The sequence below is a fragment of the Pristis pectinata genome, chromosome 5, assembly GCF_009764475.1.
Source record: "Pristis pectinata isolate sPriPec2 chromosome 5, sPriPec2.1.pri, whole genome shotgun sequence".
NCBI lineage: Eukaryota > Metazoa > Chordata > Chondrichthyes > Rhinopristiformes > Pristidae > Pristis > Pristis pectinata.
The window spans coordinates 86,608,414-86,632,927 of NC_067409.1; the positions used below are offsets into that span (position 1 = coordinate 86,608,414).

The 24,514-nt window shown below is 41.1% G+C and overlaps 1 protein-coding gene across 3 annotated transcripts in view; it reads right to left on the bottom strand.

The window, feature by feature from the left end:
- The window catches only part of sh3bp5b (SH3-domain binding protein 5b (BTK-associated)), a 52,641-nt gene that overhangs the window by 9,187 nt on the left and 18,940 nt on the right, over window positions 1–24,514 (bottom strand). For all 3 annotated transcript variants that reach the window (XM_052015539.1, XM_052015538.1, XM_052015540.1), the window contains 5 exons: window positions 19,865–19,993; window positions 11,801–11,965; window positions 7,696–7,826; window positions 7,176–7,218; window positions 5,573–5,792 (listed from right to left, as the gene is read on the bottom strand). In XM_052015539.1, coding sequence (XP_051871499.1) covers window positions 5,573–5,792; window positions 7,176–7,218; window positions 7,696–7,826; window positions 11,801–11,965; window positions 19,865–19,993 — 688 coding nt within the window. The remainder of the gene's footprint in view (window positions 1–5,572; window positions 5,793–7,175; window positions 7,219–7,695; window positions 7,827–11,800; window positions 11,966–19,864; window positions 19,994–24,514) is intronic.

Here is a 24,514-nt window from a genome sequence, read left to right on the forward strand (position 1 = left end):
TAGCTGTCTAGCCAAGAATTACCCAAGGAAAAAAATTAAAATATAATCTTTTTGAAACTAAGGTGAAACATTATACAAGATAAAAACAAAGCATATTGAATAACAAGATACAGAATAATCTGGAGGTTAGTATTTTTGAACATGACAGTTGGTGTGTCTGCGATTCACACCAGTCCTAATTACAACCCACTGTCAGTCGTGGCTCAATAATTAGGGAACTCAAGATTATGGGTTCCAGAAATCTAAGCAGACACACCAGTGTTGTGCTCAGGAAGCCCTCCCTTGTCATAGATGTAGAGTTTTTTTATGCAAAGGGGTTAAACTAAAGACCTGTCTGCCTGTTTGGGTGGACGTAAAATATCCCATAGACGAGAGGCTTTCTGACCAACCTTATCTTTCAGCCCCCCACCCCCAAAGCTAATCAATTAGTCATTACTACACATTGTTCCTATGCCCAATATGTTATAGTGTACTCCAAAAACCTTGATACATCCCAGAGCTCCTGAAAGGTATTAAGTTAAAACAAAAAGCACAAATATTGTCTTAAAACATTCTCTGGACTATCTATAGATGTTTCGGATGTTGGCAGACGTGACATATAGTCTTTAAAAATATTTTAAGGGACATATAATGGTCAGAAGACAGGAATGAACTCCCCTGCACTTTTTCAAATAATCCATAGGATCCTGAGAAGGGAGTCAGTATAATGTCTCCAAAAGATGTCACCGCGGTCAGTAGCCAGTGCTGTTCTAGACATGACAGCTGAGACAATAAGTTCATCAGTGGGACCAGAAAGCATGGACTTTTGATTTAGAATGGGTATGTTAACACAGAGTCATGGCTGACAAACCATTGCTCCAGATCTGAGACAAGGACCGACTTACAACTCTTCAGGATTACTCACTTCATTGTTTCCCTGTGGATAGATTTATACAATATAGCTCATTGTTATTAAAATACCCTCAATAACATCTGAAAATGAGTTCTGCAGCGTACAAGAGAACAATGATTGATAGTATTTAGAGAAATTAAAAGTAAAAGAATGAACAAAGGTGATTTGTGCAGTTGTGTTCAGAAAGCAGGGCTACAGACAGCAAGTCAAGATAAGACAAAATAGATGCATTTATCTAAAGTCACATGAATGAAATTGCAAATGATCCTCCATGTCCAAACATTAAGATTAATCACATATTATTATTCCTTCAAATTTAATCTGATCATTGTTTCACTTCTACTGATCTCTCGTGGCAGTGCCCATTCTCCAAATCCCTTTGGAATACTTTTCTACATTAAGAGCTCCATATAAATGCAAGTTGCTGCACTTGTATCATGGAAAGGATCAGTAGTGTACTGACCATTATCTCACTGATAGTTCCCTTAAACATTGATGCAGATTTACAGCTCTGTCCTTTTGTAGAATCTCACTATTTTTGTAATCCTGCATCATCGCGGCAAGTGAGTGGCTACAATTAAACAATCGAGCCTTGTGGTCAGAATTTTTCTTTTAATTTCAAAGCGGCATCAAATAGCTAGTTGGATCTGACGGTGACTCACGTGCCAGTGAGCTCTACGAATTGTGCAAATAACAACAGGCTGTCAGTTTGATGTCATTTTTCAATCCAGTTGCATTATAGCCATCTTCAACATAAGAACTGGTTTTTTCTGCATTTTGGACTCCAATAAGATTTTTCTCTTTACACAAATTAAAATTCTAACTCCATTCCCCTACCCCCTCAAAAAAAAAAAGAGGGTCTTTTTATAAATGGTGATTAAAATCAATTTTGGAATCTTTATTTCCAAGTATTAGTATTTAAAAAGTAAATTATTATTTTGGAAAACAGAGCATTGTCAGGAATTGCTCTCTTCCTGATAAGTTGTTGAACTGAGGCCCCTTTTGCTTTCCCATTTCTGCAGCCCCTTTAATGATCTCTAGATATCCCTAAATGATGTGCAGCGAATGAAGTATTCCTGAAGCTACGATGGCCAATTTGCACATAGGTCAAAGTGCAATGTATTACTTTGGTTCAGCAACATTGTTTGAGGGATAACTATTGACCCAGACACCTCAAAACAAAATCCCATGGGATCATGTGTACCAAGGGAGCTCAATAGGCCTCAGTTTATAACATTACAGCACAGTACAGGTCCTTCAGCTCACAATGTTGTGCCGACATTTTATCCTGCTACAAGATCTATCTAACCCTTCCTTCCCACATAGCCCTCCATTTTTCTATCATTCATGTGCCTGTCTAAGAGTCTCTTAAATGTCCTTAATATATCTGCCTCCATCACCTCTGCCGGCAGTGCGTTCCACTCACCCACCACTCTCTATGTAAAGAACTTGCCTCTGACATTCCCCCCATACCTTCCTCCAATCACCTTAAAATTATGCCCCATCGTGTTCAGTAAAGTATTCATCAAGGACCTCCCCTACCTCTTCCCACTCCAGGCACGTTTCCTCGTTTATCCCTGATTGGTCCTACCCTCATTCTAATCATCCTCCTATTCTTCACATACGTGTAGAACGCCTTGGGGTTTTCCTTAATCCTACTCACCAAGGCCTTCTCATGCCATCTTCTAGCTCTCCTAAGTCCATTCTTAAGCTCCCTCCTGACTCCTTGTAACCCTCCTGTCTGATCCTTGCTTTCTAAACCTCAGGTAGGCTTCTTTCTTCCTCTTGTTCTACATCTCTTGTCAACCACCGTTCCTTCACCCTACCATCCTTACCCTGCCTCAATGGGACAAATCTATCCAGAACCCCATGCAAGTACTCCTTAAACAACCTCCACATTTCTGTTGTGCACTTCCTCAAGAACATCTGTTCAATTTACGCTCCCAAGTTCCTGTCTAATAGCATCATAATTCTCCCTCCCCCAAATAGTCTGCTTCTAGCCCTCTCCAAGGCTATGGTAAAGGTCAACGAGTTATGGTCACCGTCTCCAAAATGCTCTCCCACTGAGAGATCTGAAATCTGATCAGGCTCACTGCCTAGTACCAGGTCCAGTATGGCCTCTCCTCTAGTGGACCTGTCCACAGACTGTGTCAGGAATCCTTCTTGGACTCATCTAACAAACTCCGCCCTATCTATCCCCTTTACACCAAGGAGGTGCCAATCAATATTAGGGAAGCTGAAATCACGTATGACAACAACCCTGTTATTTTTGTACCTCTCTAAAATCTGCCTCCCGATCTGCTCCTCAGCGTCTCTGCTGCTACTGGGGGGGTCTGTAGAATACTCCCAATAGAGTAATCACTACCTTCCTGTTTCTGACTTCCACCCACACTGACTCAGTAGATGATCCTTCCAGGACATCCTCCCTTTCTACAGCTGTGATAATGTCCCTGATCAGCAAATCTACTCCCCCACTTTTTTTTACATCAGTCTTTGTCCCTTTTGAAACAGCTAAACCCCGGAATATCCAGCAGCCATTCCTGCCCTTGTGACAGCCAAATCTCTGTAATGGCCACCACATCGTAGTTCCATGTACCTGCCCATGCTCTAAGTTCATCAGCCTTGTTCCTGATACTTCTATAGTAGACGCACTTCAGCCCATCCAACTGATGGCAATTTTGCTCTTTCAACTACCTATCCTTCCTCACAGTCTTTCTACACTCTGCATCTACTTGTACACTAAATGCACAACTTCTGACATATCACTCAGGTTCCCATTCCCCTGCCAAACTAGTTTAAACCCTCCCCAACAGCTCTAGCAAAACTGCCCACAAGAATATTGGTCCCCCTCCAGTTCAGGTGTAACCTGTCCCTTTTGTACAGGTTGTACCTTCCCCAGAGGAAATCCCAATGATCCACAAATCTGAAACCCTGCCCCTTGCACCAACTCCTCAGCCACACATTCATCTGCCAAATCAACCTATTCTTACCCTCACTGGTGCATGGCACAGGCAGCAATCCAAAGATTACTACCCTTGAGGTCCTGCTTTTCAGCTTCCTACCTAGCTCCCTATATTCCCTCTTCAGGACCTCATCTCTTCCTACCTATGTCATTGGTATCAATACGTACCATGATCCTCTGGCTGTTTTCCCTCCCCTTTCAGAACGCCGTGGACCCGATCCGAGACGTCCCTGACCCTGGCACCCAGGAGGCAACATACCATCCAGGAGTCTCTTTCACATCCACAGAATCTCCTGTCTACCTCCCTTACTATTGAATCACTACCGTTCTCCTCTTCTCCCCCATTCCTTTCTGTGCCACACAACCAGGCTCAGTACCAGAGACCTGGTCACTTCAGTTTTCCCCTGGTAGGTCGTCCCTCCAACAGTATCCAAAGCTGTATACCCATTATTCAGGGGAACAGCCACAGGGTTACTCTGCACTATCTGCCTATTCTCCATCCATCTCCTGACAGTCACCCAGCTACCTCCCTCCTGCAGCTTCAGAGTTACTGTAGCTCTTATCTATGAACTCCTCGTTCTCCCGTCGGAGCCGAAGGTCATCCAGCTGCAGCTCCAGTTCCCTAACACGGTCTGTAAGAGGCTGCAGCTGGATGCACCTCATGCAGATGTAGTTATCAGGGAGACTGGAGGTCTCCCAGAACTCCCACATCTCACAAGATGAACGCACCACTGACCCTGGACCCTTTCCAACTACTCTAGCCTGGCACTACAGAGAGAAAAAAAAAAATCAGAGAAAGAAAGACAAGGAAACTTACCAATGACTTACCTTAGCCTCTGCCATCTCTTGAGCCAAAGCCTCAAGTGCTCCACTCTAACACTGGTCCACTCCCAAAATGGATGCTCCGCTTATACCTACCTTCCTTTTATTGGCTGCTGTTAATTAGCCAATCAACTGGTAACAATTTGCAAATTGCCTCTTGCAAGGTGAAACTCACAAGCACACGCAGAGACTCGCCTCTTTTCAAAGCTCCCACTCCAAATTTTCCTGACCAAAAGTCATCATCTCTGACAGTATGCCAATCCCTCAGCACTCAAGTGACAGACTCAATTAGATGCTTGCGTCTGAAATGGGGCTCAAACCTGCAGCCAGCTGATTCAGAGGCGAGAGCGTCATGGCTTTCCCTTCAGACAGTCTTTGAACAGGGGGCTGACTTGCACCTTCTCAGTTCAATACTTGTCTGTAACTGGTCCTGTCCTGCCAGTACATGGGATGAAGATGGGTCTCAGATCTCAAATGTTAACTCGTTATCTCTTTCTACAGATGCTGCCTGACCTGCAGGGTGTTTCTAGCATTTTCTGCTTTTATTATTATGTATATGTCCTGCAGGCTAGTGTGGTACAACGAGCAGTTGATAGAGACTGCAGGCACTGCTTACAAATGTGGGTAGTTCTAAAATTAAGCAGGCTGACAAAATGTGATAATACATCAGGGAAACATTGACAGTCTTAAAAACGCCATCTATTTTTGGAAAAGGTTCTGAGCAAAAGTGTAATTAATGAAACTGAGAGTAAACTTTGTGCAAATGAGGTACTCCCAGCTGGACAAGGGTGAAGTGCAACCAAAATGGGAAGTGGGTTAGAATTTTACATCCTGGCAACAAAAAAGTCACTCATAACAGAGCTAAACAAATAATTCAGTGGTATAACCAGACTCACCGGATAACTCATCGGGGTCAGTCTTCAGGCTGGACAAGTCTTCCAGAGAGTTTCCATTTCCCTCAGCACCAACCCCTCGCCCTCTGGGTCCAATCACATTGGAGCGCCTCCTTTCATGAATCTCATCGGAGATCATCTCCAGGTTCTTCAAGGCTGCCTTATACTCCCCTTTGGCTGATGACAGCTTGGTCTGCAGTTCATCCACATTCTTCTTCAGTTGCTGTCAAGAGGATTTAAAAACAGCAATTGATTTACACTCAGTGAGTTGAATGTGCCTGGTGGACTGAGCTCACTTTCTGCCAAAAAGATTTTGGTATCTTAAGCACAGAGTTAGAGTCAAATGAAGGAAATGTTTTTTTCCAGATTTAATTAAATTAATATAACCAAGATTGCATAGAATCTGCAGCAGATTAATAAGACATTTGGCCCTACGTGACTCTGCAAGCAACACACAATCTGTTGGAGGAACTCAGCGAGTTTGTCGACATTTCAGGTCAAAACCCTGCATCAGGACAGCGTACAGAGTCACGATGCAGGCTCTCGACCCAAAACATTAACATTTCCTTTCCTTCCACTGACACTGCTCAAGCTGCTGAGTTCCTCCCGCAGATTGTTGATCCAGATTCCAGCATCTGCAGTCTCTTGTGTCTCGATGACTCTGCAAGCATTCATACTCCCCTCCCGCTCATATCTTCTCATTTTACACTGCATTCTTCAAATACCTTTGCCTTTATTTCTGCATCAATCCTCTCAGCTGGTATATATCAGTGTTATCTGCTTCAATCATTCAACCTATTCCATAAACTCAACCACAACACTTCATGGAGGAATTCCAACAGTTGTCTTCTCACTGCAGTTACTGATGGTTACTGAGGGCCAATCCATCTCTAACAGAAATCGTAAACACAAACTCCAGTACAGGATCAGTCACAGACCACTCAGCCCTTCAAGCTTTTCCTGCAATTTAGATAGGTCTTTGTCGGTCTTCCCTTCACCTGCATTTCTTTGCACCCCTAACCCTATGCTCCATAATACCAAATCCAAACTGAAAAAAATCGATCTCGGTCTCACAAGCTCAAATTGAGCAAGATGCTCTTCTACGACATCAGGATTTCTGAAAGGGTACTCAAGTGCTTTGCAGTTCAGTGAAATAAAAGCAAATTGAAATCAATAATAAATCAACACAATATTTAAATTTTGCTTATATGTAATTATGTGGATATAATTTTGTCCATCAGTTCCCACTGGACAGTGCTAGGTGGTGATTCTACAATATGGCTCAACACCTTCTGCCTACCTGCCTGTAATGTAGCATCAAGTCTGCTTCCTGAATTTTATTAAGGGGAAATCTAGTGGTTTAACACTCCCAGTGAAGGGCTTCACACGTGGTGCACATACTTTGGTGCGGAAATCAGCACACCACCACACAATTGCTGAAACATTCAAAATCGTGCACAGTTTCACAAATCTAGCAAAGATGTTAACTGACAGCAGCAAAATAGAACACCTCTTCCCCACTATGCTTTCTCAGGGTTTGACTGTTTAAAGCACCAGTGCCCCTGAATTCTAGTTAAGATACTGAGAATTACATGTAAGTGCTCACCTCCATCTGCAGGTAGTACTTGGCTTTCAGTTCAAAATAAGGCCTACACAAGAGACAGAACGTTCACATATTACAAGTGGGATTATCCTTTCACAGCGACAAGACTCCTCAAAGTCCACGTGGATGGGTTAGGTGGGGAACAGAGTGCTGGGGAGGAGAGAAACATTTGGATTCAAAGAACGTGTAGCGGTTAGCATAACGCTATTACAGCGCCAGCAACCCAGGTTCAATTCCCTCCGCTGTCTGTAAGGAGTTTGTACGTTCTCCCCATGTCTGTGTGGGTTTCCTCCGGGTGCTCCGGTTTCCTCCCACATTCCAAAGACATACAGGTTAGGAGCTGTGGGCATGCTACATTGGCGCTGGAAGAGTGGCGACACTTGTGGGCTGCCCCCAGCACATTCTCAGTAATGCAAAAAGACGCATTTCACTGTGTGTTTTGATGCACATGTGACTAATAAATAAATATCTTAAATATCTTATCTTAACCGGGCTCAAAGTGGGACCAGACTGCAGTACTCACTTGGATTTATTGATGGCTCGCTTCAGTTTCTTCTCCAGTTGCTTCATCCTGCTCATTGCTGCATTGTACTTCAGGGCTGTGTCCTTGTGTAACAGCTCACTCCTCGTCTTGGTCTGTTCTGCTTCCATAACCTGGTGTAGGAAACAAATCAGCTGGATGAACTCGAATTTGCACGACAAGGATATTTAAAAGTGTCACATCGCAAACAGTTTACACAAAAAGCATGAAAGATGTAGCAGTTTGTAAAGTGAAATTCATAAAGAGATAGAGCATGGAAACAGGCCCTTCAGCCCACTTACACTAATCCTACATTAATCCCATTTTTTTTATTTTCCCCCCACATTCTCATCAGCTCCCCCCAGATTCTACCACTCGCTACACAATTGGGGCAATTGACAGTGGTCAATTAACCTACCAACCCGTGCACCTTGTGTGGGAGGAAACCAGAGCACCCCAAGAAAACCTACACAGTCACAGGGAGAATTTCCACACAGACAGTAGCAGAGGTCAGGATTGAAAGCAAGTCACTGGCGATGTGAGGCAGCAGCTCCTTTAGCTGCGCTGCCCTAATGCTCTCAACTTCACTAAACGCATAGCCAATGAGCTCCTCGTGCTTAGTGAAGGTGAGAGTGGAAAAGGCCAGGAGCAGCAGTTCAAATAACCAGGTTAGAATGGAGGAAGAAAGTCACGGGTTCTCTCTGTCATCTGCAGAAGCTGCTCTACCATTCCACTCTTATCAGACCCCAGCTGCTTTAAACATTGATCCAAAAAAAAGTTGCAAGAATCACACTGCGTTTGATTTCCTACTGCACAGTCTCCCCACCCAACCCCTCAACTTAAATTTACACATTGAAATTAAAGTGTCAGAAGCATTGGTTTACATTCACAAGTGGATACTAACATTCACCAATTCTCTTCTTTGGTTTACATTAACCACAAATGCTTTTGCCAACCAGCCAATCAATATTAAAAGATCCAATGATAAACTTGGCCCAGATTTCAGTCCATCAATGACAGTTCTTGCTTGGGATTGCCCAAGGGCAAGATCAGTTTTGGAGGAAACCGATTCACCCTAGCATGAATCAACAGCTGAGGCCGCAGAGGAAGAGTGGTCAGATGTGAAGTAACCAAGAGCGAGTCACTCAAGATGTGCAGTGGACTTCTGCTTTTCAGCTCAGCACCGACAGGAAATGATGCAGAGTGTGGGGATTTCAGGAAAACTTACCCATGACAATGCAATCAGAGTTTGTCAATGGACACAAAAGTGGCAAAATCTAGAAACTGGACCTACTTGCGTACATTCCTTTATGTGCAAATCGTGCATAGAAGTAGCTGTACCTTGGGTAGATCATGCAAGCATTAACTCCTTGGTGAAATCGTGCCCATCAGAAATGGACCCAGGCATTCTGTGCACAATTCACCCAAGCACAGGTAACATTGGCTGGTGTCAGAGATGCACCTACTGACATCAGAGGTCATATGCCACCTTTCCTCGACTGCCAGCAGAAACTGGAGCTTTTGAGGACAACCCATGGCTTTTCGCCTTGCCTGGGGATCGGAAGTGAGACAGCGATTAGAGGGCCGCACTGTTGCGCCAACGCTTTGCACACAACATTTGACAGCTTCACTGTTCAATGAACAGTGTTATGTAAACCGATCTACAGATGTGCCCTTCACTGATCACAGGCTCTCAGTTTGGTGTCAGTATTGTTGGAAGATGCATGGAGTGGTCACCATCCTGTTTATGCCCTGCTCCTCACAGTGATATGGCATTACTCGGCACATGGAAGCCAAGCACGCTAGTTCATCGTGGGTGCAGTGCCAGTCCTCATCACCCACAATCACCTCCATGGCAGCCTTATTTTGCCTCTGTAATGTGCTGCACTGAGTTCCTTACAACATGTTCTCACTGGGTGGTTAGCGTAGCAATGACGTGAACATCGTGAGCTCCGCATACAGCTCCCAACAGGATGGAAATGTTTTAAACACATTTTAGTCCAATTTCACGATTATTTTCAGGAAATCCAAGTCAAAAGAGGGCAAAGACCAGGTTTTGGGCACAGGAAAGAACATAAGCAGGAGTAGGGTTTTTGGTAAGATCATGGCTGATCTTTTACCTCAAAGCCACTTTGCTGCACTAATCCTATTCCCTTAACTCAAAATGTGACAAAAGCAACATAAGGTTTACTTTATAATTACATGGGACCAGATGCCACAGAGAACCAACTGGTCAACACGTTGTTTGTGGAATTCCTTCTCTGTCTTAAATGGTGGTATATCTGGAATACAGTTGCAGCTATAACTTGGGAATGGCCCAATGGAAATTCCAGGTAGTAGTCAGCAAGTACAGCTTGGGCAATGTCACCCATCTGATTCATTTCCTCCCCCCAGATAATGGGAGCAGAACTGACCAGGACAAGGAGCGAGTGTTACTAAAGGCATGGCTCCAAAATGCAATGCAGACTGAAACAATTCCCACTGCCAGACATAACTGTTGGGATAAGGAACCCAGCAAATGTGTGCAAAGGTGGTGCACAATATCCTTAGCAAAGACATGCAGAGACTAGAAGAGCGAGGATTGTTCTGCTAGAAGCAGAGGAAGGTCCAAGAAATTCAACTGGAGTCACAATTACTTTGATAGGTTGATACCACTGGGAGGAGCGTCATTAACCAAGGACACAAGTTTAAGTACTTTGAGAAAAGAGCCAGCAGAGAGATGGGGATATGTGACAGATGTAAATCGAATGTGGCTTCTTTGACACACATGTTTTGGTCCTGTCCTCTTTTGGAAAAATATTGGAAAGATATTTTTAACATTATTTCAAATGTATTGAAGATTGATTTACAACCTCATCCTATCACTGCAATATTTGGATTACCAAGGATAGAGTCTGGCCATCTATCTGCCTCTGCTAACCGTAGGATTGCCTTTGTTACATTAATGGCCAAACGATCCATTTTGCTTAAATAGAAGGATCCAATACCCCCTAGTACTTTTCAATGGTTCTCTCAAACTATATCATGTTTAAACTTGGAAAAAATTAGGAGTGGTACTGTTGATCCTTCGCTTAAATTTGAGGAAGTTTGGAGTCCATTTATTCAATATTTTCACATGATATAGATCCCCTTATAATAACCTTTCAATTTAGAGGAACGGAGTTGATGACATAATATTGCTCTGTTTCTACTGAGAAGTTCTAGTCCAGTTTTTTTTTCCTGTTTTTTTTTTAATTTTTTTTTCCTTTAGCTTAGTTTGGTTTGATATATTGTTTATAATTTTTCTTATTGTTTTGGGGATTTTTTTTTCTTTATTTTATAATAAATCTTTTTCTTTTATATTATATTCATTCACTAACAGATCGTTGGATCTACAGATTTTTTTAATACTTTATTGTTCTTTATGATTATCCATGTCATTGTTCTCCTGATCTCTGTATTACATGTATAAACATTGATATATTAATCTGTATTAATTTGAAAACTAATAAAGAGATTGAAAAAGAAAGAGATGGGGATGATCCGTGCTATTGCTGTGAGCTGAAACACACCTGAAAGCACAGGAGTGGGACAAATCCTGAAAAGGACTGCCAAGAGTTCAATGGGCTGAATGGCCTCCTTCTGCACCAGGAGATTCTATGAGAAATAGTTTTGAACAGTAGTTCTGGGCTGTGGGCCAAACATCGGGTAGTCTGGCTCTCACTTCACTATCTCAATATTAACAATGCGATCTTTCGTTACAAGTTGCTTTTATGCTGATGGGAACATTTACTGAGGAAGTACAAAATATCATATAGCTGATGAAAGCCACAGGAAGATGTGTCTTTTTCAAAATACATTCCACTCTACAACTGGAGTAAGGCAGGATCTGATTGTAACTGTGGGGTGCGGGGGGGGGGGGGTGGATATCAGTAGAGGTGAGCAATGGGAGTGCCAACACAGCATTCCAAAACTGAAAAATAAAGATTTTAAGCATGAATTTCCACTACCTCACTCACTATATCAATTGGAGATAATATTCATAATCTCAGAAAATCATCATACCATCAGGACCTGGGCCTGGGAATGGAGGCAGGGTATTTACCAGCTGCATTTGGGTTTAACCTACCCTCTGCGTTGCATGATTAAGCATCTCCTGCCACGCTGAATCAAACTGGCGCTCCTCATCTTCCAGCAGCCTTTGCTCAGCCAAAGCAATCGTCTCCTTGGCTGCCCGCAATACTTCAGTGGCTCTTTGAAAATCCTGGGTAGCTTTCTGTGCCTCCAGCTGGGCCTGTGCGGAATTAAAGTCAACAGCAAAATCATTCCAGTGTCAGAACACACAAAATCATGTCACCGCGTTTGATGAAACACAACTGTTGGATATCCATTCCTTCCAACATGAGTAAACTATGGGTACAATCTGCAGGATGCACTGTAGTAACTCTTCAAGGCAATGCAGACACACCTCACGCAAACTCCACCATGAAAGTCATCTCTCAAAATCTTCTGAGTCGCACACTACCCTGACCTGGACACTTATCCTCATTACTTCATGGCCACTGAGTCAAAACTGTAGCCCTTCGTGATAGTAACATCACTACAAGGAAACAGGCCATCCCCAGGTTACGAACACCCGACTTATGGACACCCCTACATACGAACGTGCTTCCATAATATTGTTAAATTCAGAAGTCCAACGTACATATATACATTCATTCCCACAAACAGCAGAACTAGCTTCTTTCCCTACAGTTAGTAATTGTTCTTTTTTTTTTGCAGTCTTATGTGCTTTTGATGCCATTCACTACAATACAGTGGAGATGTGGTTACCACAGAGTAATTTTTATGTATTTTCTGACTTACAGACAAAACCAACTTACAGACGTCTGTAAAAACGGAACCCAGGGATGGTGGCACCAGTCCTGACGAAGGGTCTTTGACATGAAATAGTAACTTAGTTTCTCATTTCACAACATTTCCGGCATTTTCTGCATCTCCACACACAATGAGAAATGCAATTTAAGGAGATCCTTTTGGGGTCAACAGGGACAGGTAATGGATAATGGCCTTACCAGTGATGCTCACATCCAATAACATTCAGATCTAAAAAAAAGCATGAAGGAGAGGGGCTTAAAGCAAGATGTAGGTGTGGGAGCAGGATAAAATGCAGGCTCATGGCTAAGTTTTTGTTTTGCCTTTATTACATGAAAGACAGGACATTAGTCAAGTGCTCAACACCTGTTGAGCATTACTTTGTACCTCCCTTTTAAATTACGTAAAATAGCTTTTTTTTGTCACAGATATTATAAGGATAATGGCATTGATATCCAATCCTAAGTAGTCTGAGTTTTGAGGTCCTGGATTCGTGCAGTAGAGTACTTCAGTACTGCACTCTGTTTTCTGGATATAATATTAAACCAAAATGCCATTTACGCCTTCAAACGGATGTAAAAGATCATACTTGTGAAAGGGCAGAGCAGTTTTATCCAAGTGCCCTGGCCAAACATTTATACTTCAACCAACGCTTGAAACAACTGGTCATTTATCTCATTCCTGTTTGTGAAAGGAAACACCATATAATGGTGATCACAATATTAAATATCTTCATGAGATGTGATCCAAAAGAAAAATATTGCTTATGCTGAAAATCTGAAATAAAAACAGTGGTTGCTGGAAACACCCAGCAGGTCAGGCAGCATCTGTGGAGAGAGCAACAGTCATTAATGCTTTAGGTCAAAGAGCATTCATCAGAACTCTTTGCCTCGCCTCAGATGCTGCCTGACCTGATGATTATTTCCAGCATTCATTGCTTTTATTTCATGGGATATAAAACACTGGAACATCCCGAGGGTGTGAAGAGCACATGTAAGTGTACGGAGCAACAATAGGCCACTTATCCCTCAATCCCACTCCTCAAATTAATAAAATCACCCTGGATAGGACTGTAACCTCAGCTCTGCATTCCCAGCTACCTGTGACAGCCTTTCACCTCTTGGTTATCAAGCATCTATCTATGTCTGCTTTCACTGCCCTTTGAGGAAGGGAGTTCAAAGACTCACAACTCAGAAAAAATATTTGTCTCATCACCATCTTAAATTTGCAATGATAGGTAGGAAAATCTCCTTTTTTGTTAAGAATAAAAGTTATCCCTAATTCTAGATTATCCCACAAGAGGAAACATCCTCTCCATATCCACCCTCTCACAACCACAAGGAAACACAATCATAGGGAAAGCATGACGGTGTCCTTACTTTCTTAGGAGGTTCGGCTTGACACTGAACACTCTAACAAGCCTCTACAGATAGGAAGTATCCAAACTGGTTGCATCATGGTCTGGTACGGCAATTCAAATGCACAGGGACGCAAAAAACTGCAGAGAGTAGTGGACTCTGTCCAATACATCATAGGCACATCCCTCCCCACCACTGGTAGTATCTACAGGAGGCACTGCCTCAAGGCAGCAACATCTATCCTCAAAGGTTCGCATCATTCAGGCTATGCCATCTTTTCACAGCTACAAAAGGTACAGAAGGGCAAGAGGTACAGAAGCCCAAAGTCCCACACCACCAAGTTCAAGAACAGCTACTTCCCTTCAACCATTTGGTTCTTGAACCAACCGGCAAAACCCCAATCACAACAGTTTAGCAACAAATTGGCTGCTTTGATCACTTGGCACTAAAATAGACTTTGTTTTTTTTTGTTTTAAAAATGTTCTTTCTTGTAAAAACTGTGTATAATTAATGTTTAATTTATGTTTTTCTTGTGAATGCTGCTTATATGATGCTACGTGCCTGTGATGCTGCTGCAAGCAAGTTTTCATTGCACCCACGCATACATGGACTTGTGCATATGACAATAAGCTCGACTTTGAAACATAATCTTGAGGGGTTGTCAATCAAGTTGCCTCTCTTCTAAATTCTAGTGGATACACACCCAGAGTGTCAACCTTTCCTCATGAGACGACTCACCCATTCCAGCTCCCAGTCTAATAAACCTTGTTTTAAACTGCTTCCTAATGCATTAATATTCTTTCTTAAATAAGGAAACTAATATAATACACAGCACTCAACATACATTCTCACCTTTGTCCTACATAACTGAAACAATAAACTCCATACTTTCATATTCAATTCCCCAGGCAATTAACAATAACATTCCTTTTAGCTTTCCTGATTACATGCTCTTCCTGTACACTGGCTTTTTGTGAATCATGCACTTGGACACCCACTGTATCTCAGAGCTCTGCAATCACTCACTATTAAGATAATATGCTTCTTTATTTTTCCTGCCAGAAACACAATTTCATGTTTTCCCACATGGCATTCTATTTATCAGATCGTTACACACTCACTGAACCCACCTATATCGTCATGCAGCCTCCAAGTATCCTCTTCACAGCGTATTTTCCTACCTACTATTGCAACTTTATAACTGTACCTCTGGTCCCTTCATCCAAGTCATTTATTTAAACCTTGCATCACATCACATGTCAATCAGAAAAAAGACCTTTTAATGCTTACTGCTGCCTGTTCACCAGGCAATCTTTCAGCCACACCAACACGTTACCTCCTACGTGATGAGTTTTTATTTTCTGTGGTAACCCTTATCAAATTGATCTCCAGAAATCTAAATATAATACACCCACTAGTTCCCCATTCTCCACAGCCTGTTACTTCAAAAATTTCTGACAAATAGCTCAAACATGATTTTCTTTTCACAAAAATATGCTGGCTTTACCTGATACCTTAATTTTTTTTTCTAAATGGCTTCCTATAATATATTTCATAATAACCTTTTACATTTTCTCCATGACAGATACTAAACTAAGTTGTCTACAGTTTACTGCCTCTCTCCCTCTTTTTGAATAAAAGGAATTAGATTTGTTATTTTTTCAATTTAATGTAGTTTCCCCAAACCCAAGGAATTTTGGGAAGTCAAAAACCAATGCATCAACCATCTCACTTGCCATTATACAAGATGAAGTCTCTTTTATTTAGAGCAGAATTTCCACATTATTCAGTCCAAGTGCTCAAAGACAGTAATGCTTTAGGGTGACCAAGGAATAGAAATCTGGTACATATTTATTAAAAATGGAATCTAGATCTGGTACTTACTTACAGAAATTTCAGAACAAAGTTGCTTCAAAACTCCCAATAGATGATTCATAGAACAACATAAACCTTTGCTGTAAAGTTATAACATGCAGAATCAGACAATCATGAGATAGTTATCTTGTACAGTGCAGGCTCAACCAAAAGAATGTGCAGCACAATGAGAATGTGCTCAGACCCTTCCCCCCAAAAAAAACAAAAAGCATCCTGTGCCAGATCTCAAGTTCCCGTAAGTGCCCCCAAAAATTTGCTGATGTTCATATTGAATGATTCAAAAGGGCCAAGTCAAGCTGGACTAGGCCGACTGCTTGGAAATGCTGCCCACAATCCCCTCACTCCCTTGGGGCCAGAAGACGGCAGCTTGTATTGCCGACTCTCCAAACCTTTTGAGTCCAGTGGCAAGGTTGGCATGGTGCGAAGGCCTCACCCCTGATCGAAGGCAAGGCTGAGGCAGAGCATTGCCAGTGGTGGAAAATGTCCTTGATTTTAACAATTCCAAATATCTCTGACATTCAGACACATTCAAGAACTGTAATAAATTTTGTAAAGCACTACTTCTAAAATTAATGTATAAACAGCTATAACACTAAATTATAAATATTTAACTAACCAAATATAATTAAAAAGCAAGTTAAGGATGAAAAACTTATCTTCCTCTTAGTCACCCAACATGCAGGCCCACAATCCAAACTGAAATCAATGGAAAGTCTCAATAAGCATCAAACTCCAGAGGGGAATTCAACAACAAAGAATCATGACTTCAGCTCCGGCCCCCAATTTGACCACAGCCAGCACAATTCAGTTCATTAAGGCAGCTATTGCTGAAGGACTGATTCCTTCCCTCACAACATAGGAATGCTATCTGAATAGGAAGATTAGCAACAATAACCACAAACAGCTTGACTGTTCCTTGATCCCCACAATGTAGGTGGATGGAATGAATGGCTTGAATAATGAAAGTCATCATTTCACCCAGGTTATGTCAAAATCCTTTGAATGAACCTATGAATAGCTTGCATTGTTGGTGGGTTGAGCAGACTCTGTTCACGATGAGAACAAAATCTCTGGAAGGGAGGCTATAATCTTCTTAAGTTGGTTAGTGAGTTCCAGTCACAAACAACACGTGGCGCTTCAAACAAACAGGAAACTGGAATTATGACGTAGATGTTAAGCTTAGCCCAGACATATTATTTTACATTTGTCCTCAAACCCTCATCTAACACACTCTGTCTTTCATACATTTTCTTTGGACATGTCTTAACATGATAGCAGCTTAAGAATTATTAAAAGACAAGGAAGATACAGGCTTCTCAGTCCAAAAGATTTGTGCAGGCATTTGCTTTCCTGACAAGCAAGCCCTTGGAAATTCAAGACAAGAGTCCACACATTATTTAAATTTAGGTCTTTGACCTGAAACATTGACTCTGCTTCTCTTTCCAGCAACTTTCACACTAACACAAATAGACACAACCACACACAAACTGATTCATAGGTAGTCACACACTGGTACACACACACAGCAAAACAGAGACAAGTGACATGCACACACAGAGGTGACTCACACATAACAGGAGTGAGTGGGAAAGGGGGTCTTTGAAAAACTACCCATGGGGTATGACTCCCCCAAGGCCCAATTTCTTGCCAGTAGGAGGCCAGATGTGGTTTTATTAAAGTATTCCAATATTTCCAAAGGATTTTCACACAGATTGTCCAAAGTTGATAAAGAAGCAAATGCTTTCAAAGATGCACAAATGTTGAAGGAAGGACAAAACCATTTTATTCTAAAATGGTAAAGTAACCTAGCAACCCCTTCCTTTCTGAAACTTGGGCTCTCAACCTTAAAGCTACCATCTGTTAAAAATATGGCTGAAATGCCACAACGATATTAATTTATTTTTGAATAAATATGTAAATACAATAGAAGTGTTCCAAATGGTGCATTTTTCAAGACAGAAGAGGGAGAAAGTATTTCCATGGATTAGAAGATGGAAGCTCTATACATTAAATAGTTCCAAATCAAAAAGTGATTTCCACAGCATAAATGGGACTTGTGCTGGATTATTAAGGACCAGCACTGTCATGAGATAATGCGCATCACTAACACCGAGCCAGGTTTTACTTTGTCTAATTCGTTTTGTATTACTTTCTCTTTTCTGCTCATTTTCCTTTCGGTTACTATATATTTGGATAATTTGCTTGTGTGAAATTTGTTCACTTTCTTTTAATTCTTTATTTCAGTGATTCAATTTTATTCTCCTTCCCACATTCTGTTTTTATAGTTACACATTTATGCCACGTGAATATCCTTACCAAGCACTTAATTCCATTGACCCACTGACTTAACCCCATGACTCTCAATTATCAGTGTTCAATGGGCTTCCCAGCATTAAAATATTAACTGGCAGAACAGGCATACAGAGCCAATTTTAACCACAAAAAATAAGTTGGATAAAGTTGGGTGAAATAATAAAACTTAAAAAAAATATAGCCTAAGACCAATCTGCCCACTTTCACTTTTAACAGTTCATTCCCAGGTCTTCGTGGAATTAGATCGTTCTTGGTCCATTTGTTTTGATATCATCAGGTCCTGAAATTAGCATTAAACCTCAAATAAATGCTTAATATATTTACTCTCAAGAGAAATTAGGATTGGTACAAAATTGATGCTCAAAATAAAGTTTCTGCTCTTTAACTAGGGGTTCAGAATATTTCTAAATTTACAGGCTGATTTATCATAAACTACTCATGGCTAAAAAGCATTGTAATATCAATCATCACTACCTAATTTCTCAGCCAGATTACAAACAAGGATGCTACCCAGCTTCACTGTGAGACAAAATGAGGAGTTTAATCAGGCGACAATACGAACATTTTGTGCTCATCCTAATACTCAGATTATAAGAACAACTGGAGAATGGGTCACTGTCTTAATCAAAAATTGACAGCAACAATCTAGCAATTAAAATAGGATTCTATGATCAATTTTGTCTCATCAGCATTCTCTCTTTCTTGCCTGGAGAAAAGATTAAGATTAACATTTTAACATCAAAACAAGATCCAGTTTCTTTTATTTGTGAATGTAGTTCCAATTCAATGGAAATTTGTAGATCAGAAACCTGCAGGTAAATGTCTAAGTGCACGTTACTGGAATCATTAACTAAAACATCCATGTTTATACCAAATACCAGCTGATGCCCTGTGACATTGCAAACAGGGATTAGGTCATAACTCAGAAAAGAAAAGGAGACAGCATGGGCTCAATGGGCTGGAGGATCCTCTCTTGTGCCTTAACAATTTGACAATTCTATCCTATAGAGTCTTTTGTGATGACACAATGTTCCAAAGCAATGTCACAGTCTTAGGACAAGCCAACCCACCCCAAAGGGACTTCACACATTTAGCTGCTGAATAGCCTCTGAAAGAGCACTGCAGGGAATTCTGAAACACCCAACAAATTCCATGGCTTTTCCCTTTGGAAAACCAGGAGAAACACGAGCACCAGAAGATCACTAATCACACTAATGAGGGCATAAATCATGAAAACGGTTCAAGGCTCTGTCTGGTGCTGCTGGCAACAGTTGGGGATGGAGACAGAAGCCCACAACATTTGCACCTTGCCAGTAATTAAACTTGCAAGCTAAAGGACCCAACTAACAATCTTAAGAAATCTGAGGCTGCAAAGAACACTTGGTACAAATGGCACCAGCATGAACTTATTCAGTAAGAGCTTGCAATTAATAGCAGACTAACCTTTGTATGAAAGATTTGCATGGTTCCCTTCACAATCTCAGGCCACTACAATTAACCTTTTCATATAAAGTTAATATTGTAATGCAGCTGACAATTTCTCTAAAACCATCAACGTGATAAATCTGTTTAAGTTGAAAGGATAAATATTGGCCAGGTTATCCCTGTGAATTCTTTGAGAGGACCATAGATTTAGGCCTTATGTTACATGGCTCAAAGTGAATTCTTCACTCGAACATGGTGTACTTATTGTTCCTTTCCACTGTTCAACAAAACCTCTGAAGAAATGTCCATCCAGAATTAGAAACAGAATGCTCAGTTCATTCCTTTACCTGCCGTGTGACTCGACGGGCCTCCCAGTAAGGCTTGGAATCATCCACTGCTTTTCCTACCTTCTTTCCCACTTCATCAAGCTTAACAGTGGCTTCGACTAAAACAGTTCGAAACTTCTGCCGAGCCTCCTGCAAGACAACAGCGGAAGTGATCAGGGCTCACAAAACACGTCAGCTGAAAATAGTTTCAAATGCTTCCAAAGTGACACAAGCAGTAAACAATGAATGTCGATACAAGACACGTAAAAGGCAGTCTCAGTCTCAGCTTCCCTATTATGCCAGAGTGCTCAGGTGATTTCCCCGTTGTACCCAATGGACAGTAAAACCAAACAGATAGATTTTCAAATCCAGCAATCTCTACTTGTCAGCAGTTGCATCCACAGTCTCATCTTTAAGGCATTCAGGTGTGAAGAACAGATAAGGAGAGGGGGAACAGGATTAATGGGATTGCACCCCTGGGAGTGGCATTGACCCGGTGGGCCATATGGTCTCCTTTTGTGTCATTATAATTATAAAATCAGATTGATTGAGCTCATGAGTCTCATTTTGCCTGAAATCAATATGGCCTTTAAATTGGCAAGTACCTATTGAATCGTCCAAAACAATTGCCAAGTTCAACGGGCTTTATGCAGCCCTTTCAGAAATGACTCCTACAGTAATAGCAAACTGATATCTGCCTGATTTAGAGAATTGCTTGTAAGTTAGTGACACACTGTATGTGTTGGGAACTGTATTTCATCCTGACATCTTACGATAAATTACAAAAGTGAAGGCAGTAGAAGATCTGCCTTGTGTAAAACAATTGAATTTGTCCATCTCTTAGAATAAATTCTCAATGTTAAGCTACAGAAGGTGCTGACAAACATTAATCACCAAAATCCCAGCTGATTTACACTGTTGTTTTCATTAGAGTTGACAGGTGAAATTCCCTGCGACAAAGTTCTTACTATAGAAAGAGGAAGCTGGAAAAGAGCAAGAAGATGGAAAGGATACTAGAGAACAGGATGAATAAGAACTTGCATTTTTAAAGTGCCACTCACGACCTTGGGATGACCCAAAGTGCTTAAACAACCATGAAAATGCCTTGAAGTGTGGTCATTGCTGGAACCTAGAAAACAAGATCCGCAAACAGAAGTGAAATAATGGCCCAACAAATTTGTTTTGCTGATGGTGGGTAAAAGAGATAAACATTGGGAGGTTTTCCTGCTTCTCTCTGAATGAATATGATTTTGGAAGTGGATTGGTCCTTGATTTAATATCAGTATAACAAAATCAGGTGTTCCCTCCATTAATTGGGAGAATAACCAGGGCGAGAGAAAGGGAAGTTTTTAAAGAGGGCACTAGGAGATCAGAAACTGCAGGAATGCCGCAGTTAATGGCAGGTCAAAGGCTAGAGAAATGGGCTTTCGCAAGTGCTTTAATAAATGAGTTGTGTGCAAGTTTTATTTCCTATAAAGAAACACAGAGGCAACACACAAAACGCTGGAGGAACTCAGCGGGTCAGGCAGCATCTATGGAAGGAAATGGACAGTCGACACTTCGGGTCAGGGCCCTTCATCTAGGCTGAATCTGGGCAGAAGCAAGTAGGATTGGTTGGGCAAAGAAGGATTTGCACAGGGAGCAATACCACAAAATAATCAGAGACAGCCATATATGAATTTGACACAATGGGAGCCAATGGGGTCAGATGAAATAGTCAGGCCCAGAGGTGTCCATGAATATAGGCTTGTCGCTTTATATGGGAGGAAGGACAAATGGAATCGTGGAGTGCAAAGAAGTCAGAGAGCTTGATGAATAAGTCCCTTGGTGCAAAAGCAGGAAAATAGTGAGAGTAACCCATTACCCAAAGGTGAGCATGTTATTTTGCAAGATGGGGAGAAAAAAGAAAATCAAGCATAATTAAGAGAAGCAAGAGAAGAGCTTTAGAGAAGGATAAAAAAAAGAACAGATATACGTGACGCTCAAGGATCACGAGGGGCCCCTAGAATGCAAAATGTGAAATTCTTGCTCATCCATGAAATAGCATCATGAACAGAAAACAAACATCTACCCAGTTTTGGTGAAGATGATTGAAGCACAAATGTTCACCAGGACACTGGGAGAACCCTGCGCCACTCTTGTGCATGCCTGAGAGTTCAGAATGGGCTCTGTTTAATAGTTGAGAGACAGGAGCTCATTTAATACACGTTTCTCTTGGCACTTAAATCCTGGAGAAAGGGTTGAACCAATGAATGAAGGTCTTAGATTCTAAGCCTAGATTAGTATTACTTTTAATCTTGCTTCATACACATCCTGTAATTCTTAAAGATTTCTAGAATGAAGGTGATGTGACTTACAATAATCCTGATTCCCACTGTGTCATTCCCAATTTTGGTTTGATGGTAATCCTGACTGCGTATGACTAATATGTGCAGAATTTTTAACGTCCTTGTTAAATGTAAAACACTTGTAACTATCTGTGTCTTCTGAAGTGTATTTCCTCAGTAACTTTTATAATTAACCTTCAAAGTTTTGTGTCCTAATTAGGTTCTCAATTCCCATGAAATCGTCTAACTTAAAGGCCTTCCCAAAATAACTCTTCCAAATTGAAAACTGCTTGTTTTTGATTTCCTTCAGTTACAAAAATACAAGAGGTTATCTTTGGTTTAATAGTACAACCGTTTGAAGGATGAAGTCCTACTCCAGAAGCCTGTGCACACCGATTCATTAGAAAGGATGGACTAGTGTCCTGTCAGACATGGGGCCTTACAATCCAGGTTAAATATCTTGTAGAACTATCTGAGGAAGAACAGAACTTCCCAAAATAGATCCTGTTTGATGAAGTTTTCATTCATTGTAGATACAACATCCAAGTTTCTCATATTTAGGTGACACCCAAGGGGCAAGTGACTAAACTTATTTAAACTTGCAGAGGACGTGAAAATTAACAGCGTTGTGGATAGCAGGAAGGTTGTCTAAAGCTGTAGAATATAGATCAGTAGTAAAGATGAGTGGAAAATTGGCAGATGTAATTTAATCAGAACAAGTGAGAGGTGATTAGGACTTTGGGAAGTCAAACAGAGGTAGGACATACAAAATAAATGGTATACTTGTCTTCACAGGTCAGGGCATAGTATATGAGACTTCATGTTGCAAGTTTACACAACAGTGGTTAGGCCACACTGGGGAGCACTGTGTGCAGTTCTAGTCACCATCCTGTAAGAAGTTATCTAGAACACACCACCAGAGGAAATGGTGGAATAGGATACAATTACTAACATTTAAGAGGCATTTAGACAGACACTTGAATAGGCAAGGTATAGGACTGTATCCTTCTAATGTAGGCAAATGGGATTAGTGTATGTGGGCAAAAACGTCATCATGGATGTAATGGGCCAAAGGGCTTGTTTCTGCGTTGTACAACTCTACGACTCTTTGGAGACATAACACTGTAGATGCTGTAATCTGTGCAAAGAAAAAAAAATTGCTGGAGGAATTCAGTGGGTCAGGCATCACTGGTGGATGTGGAGGAACAGTCAACATCAGGACTCATGCAGGGTCTCGACCCAAATCGATGACCATCCTTCTGCCTCCACAGATTTTGTCTGACCCATTGACTTCCTCCAGCTGTTTGATTTTTGCTCTATGACCAGGACAGAATATTACAAGAAAAGATCTGAAGTTTAAATTCTTTGGCAGTCTACAGTTTTCAAAGTACTAATATATTCAGATTACATACATAGATCATAAACATTGGTATTATTTGTACACAATACTGTATTTTACTTGTAAATATATACTATTAAACACTTATTTATTTATCCAAATATGTGAGATTAGAAGCATATGAAAAGCTCATGATCCATTTGGCAGGAATCCTGAAGCTCGAGCACTGGATTTCAGATGGTCTGCCACAATGGATGCTCATACTGGACAATGGATCTTCCACCATACTCACTACACATCTTCCATATATGGTGAAGGGATACATTGAATGTTGACTGGTACCAGAACTGTTAGTGTTGACCTTAAGCAAATACTGGTTCCTCTCCAATGGCACAGTTGGTGCTGCTGCTTCACAGCTACAGGGATCCAGGTTTGATCCTGACCTTGGTTCTCTCTGTGTGCACAGGGATTTCCCCCAGGTGCTCCCATTTCCTCCTACATTCCAAGGACATGCTGGTTAATTAAATGGCTACCTTTGTGTAGGTTAAGGGCAAAAAAAAAATCAAAGGGAATTGATCGGTGTGTGTTGGAGGGAATAAGTTTCAGATGTACAGGGAAATGGGACAGATTGGATTGCTCCCCTGGAAACCAGCCTGGGTCCAATGGGCTGCATGGCCTCCTTCCATAATGTTATACATACAAGGTAAGATGTGTGTTGCTTGATGAAGACAAGAATAACATATTACATAAGGTATTACATAGTTAGAAAGGGGAGATTTACAATTGATATTCCTTTAATAATAGGATCAATTGGACTACTTTGTGGAATATAGTGTGTAAAGCAGGGCTAAGTTTAATTTATCTTATCCCTTTAAAGTCATGAATCATAACTACAGCATTGCAGTTAACTAATCCTCCCTTAGGGACTGAGGACTTATAAATTGTCCATCCAGGACAACGATGGCCATAGAATAAACAAAAACTAATACAAATAAGGTTCTCAAA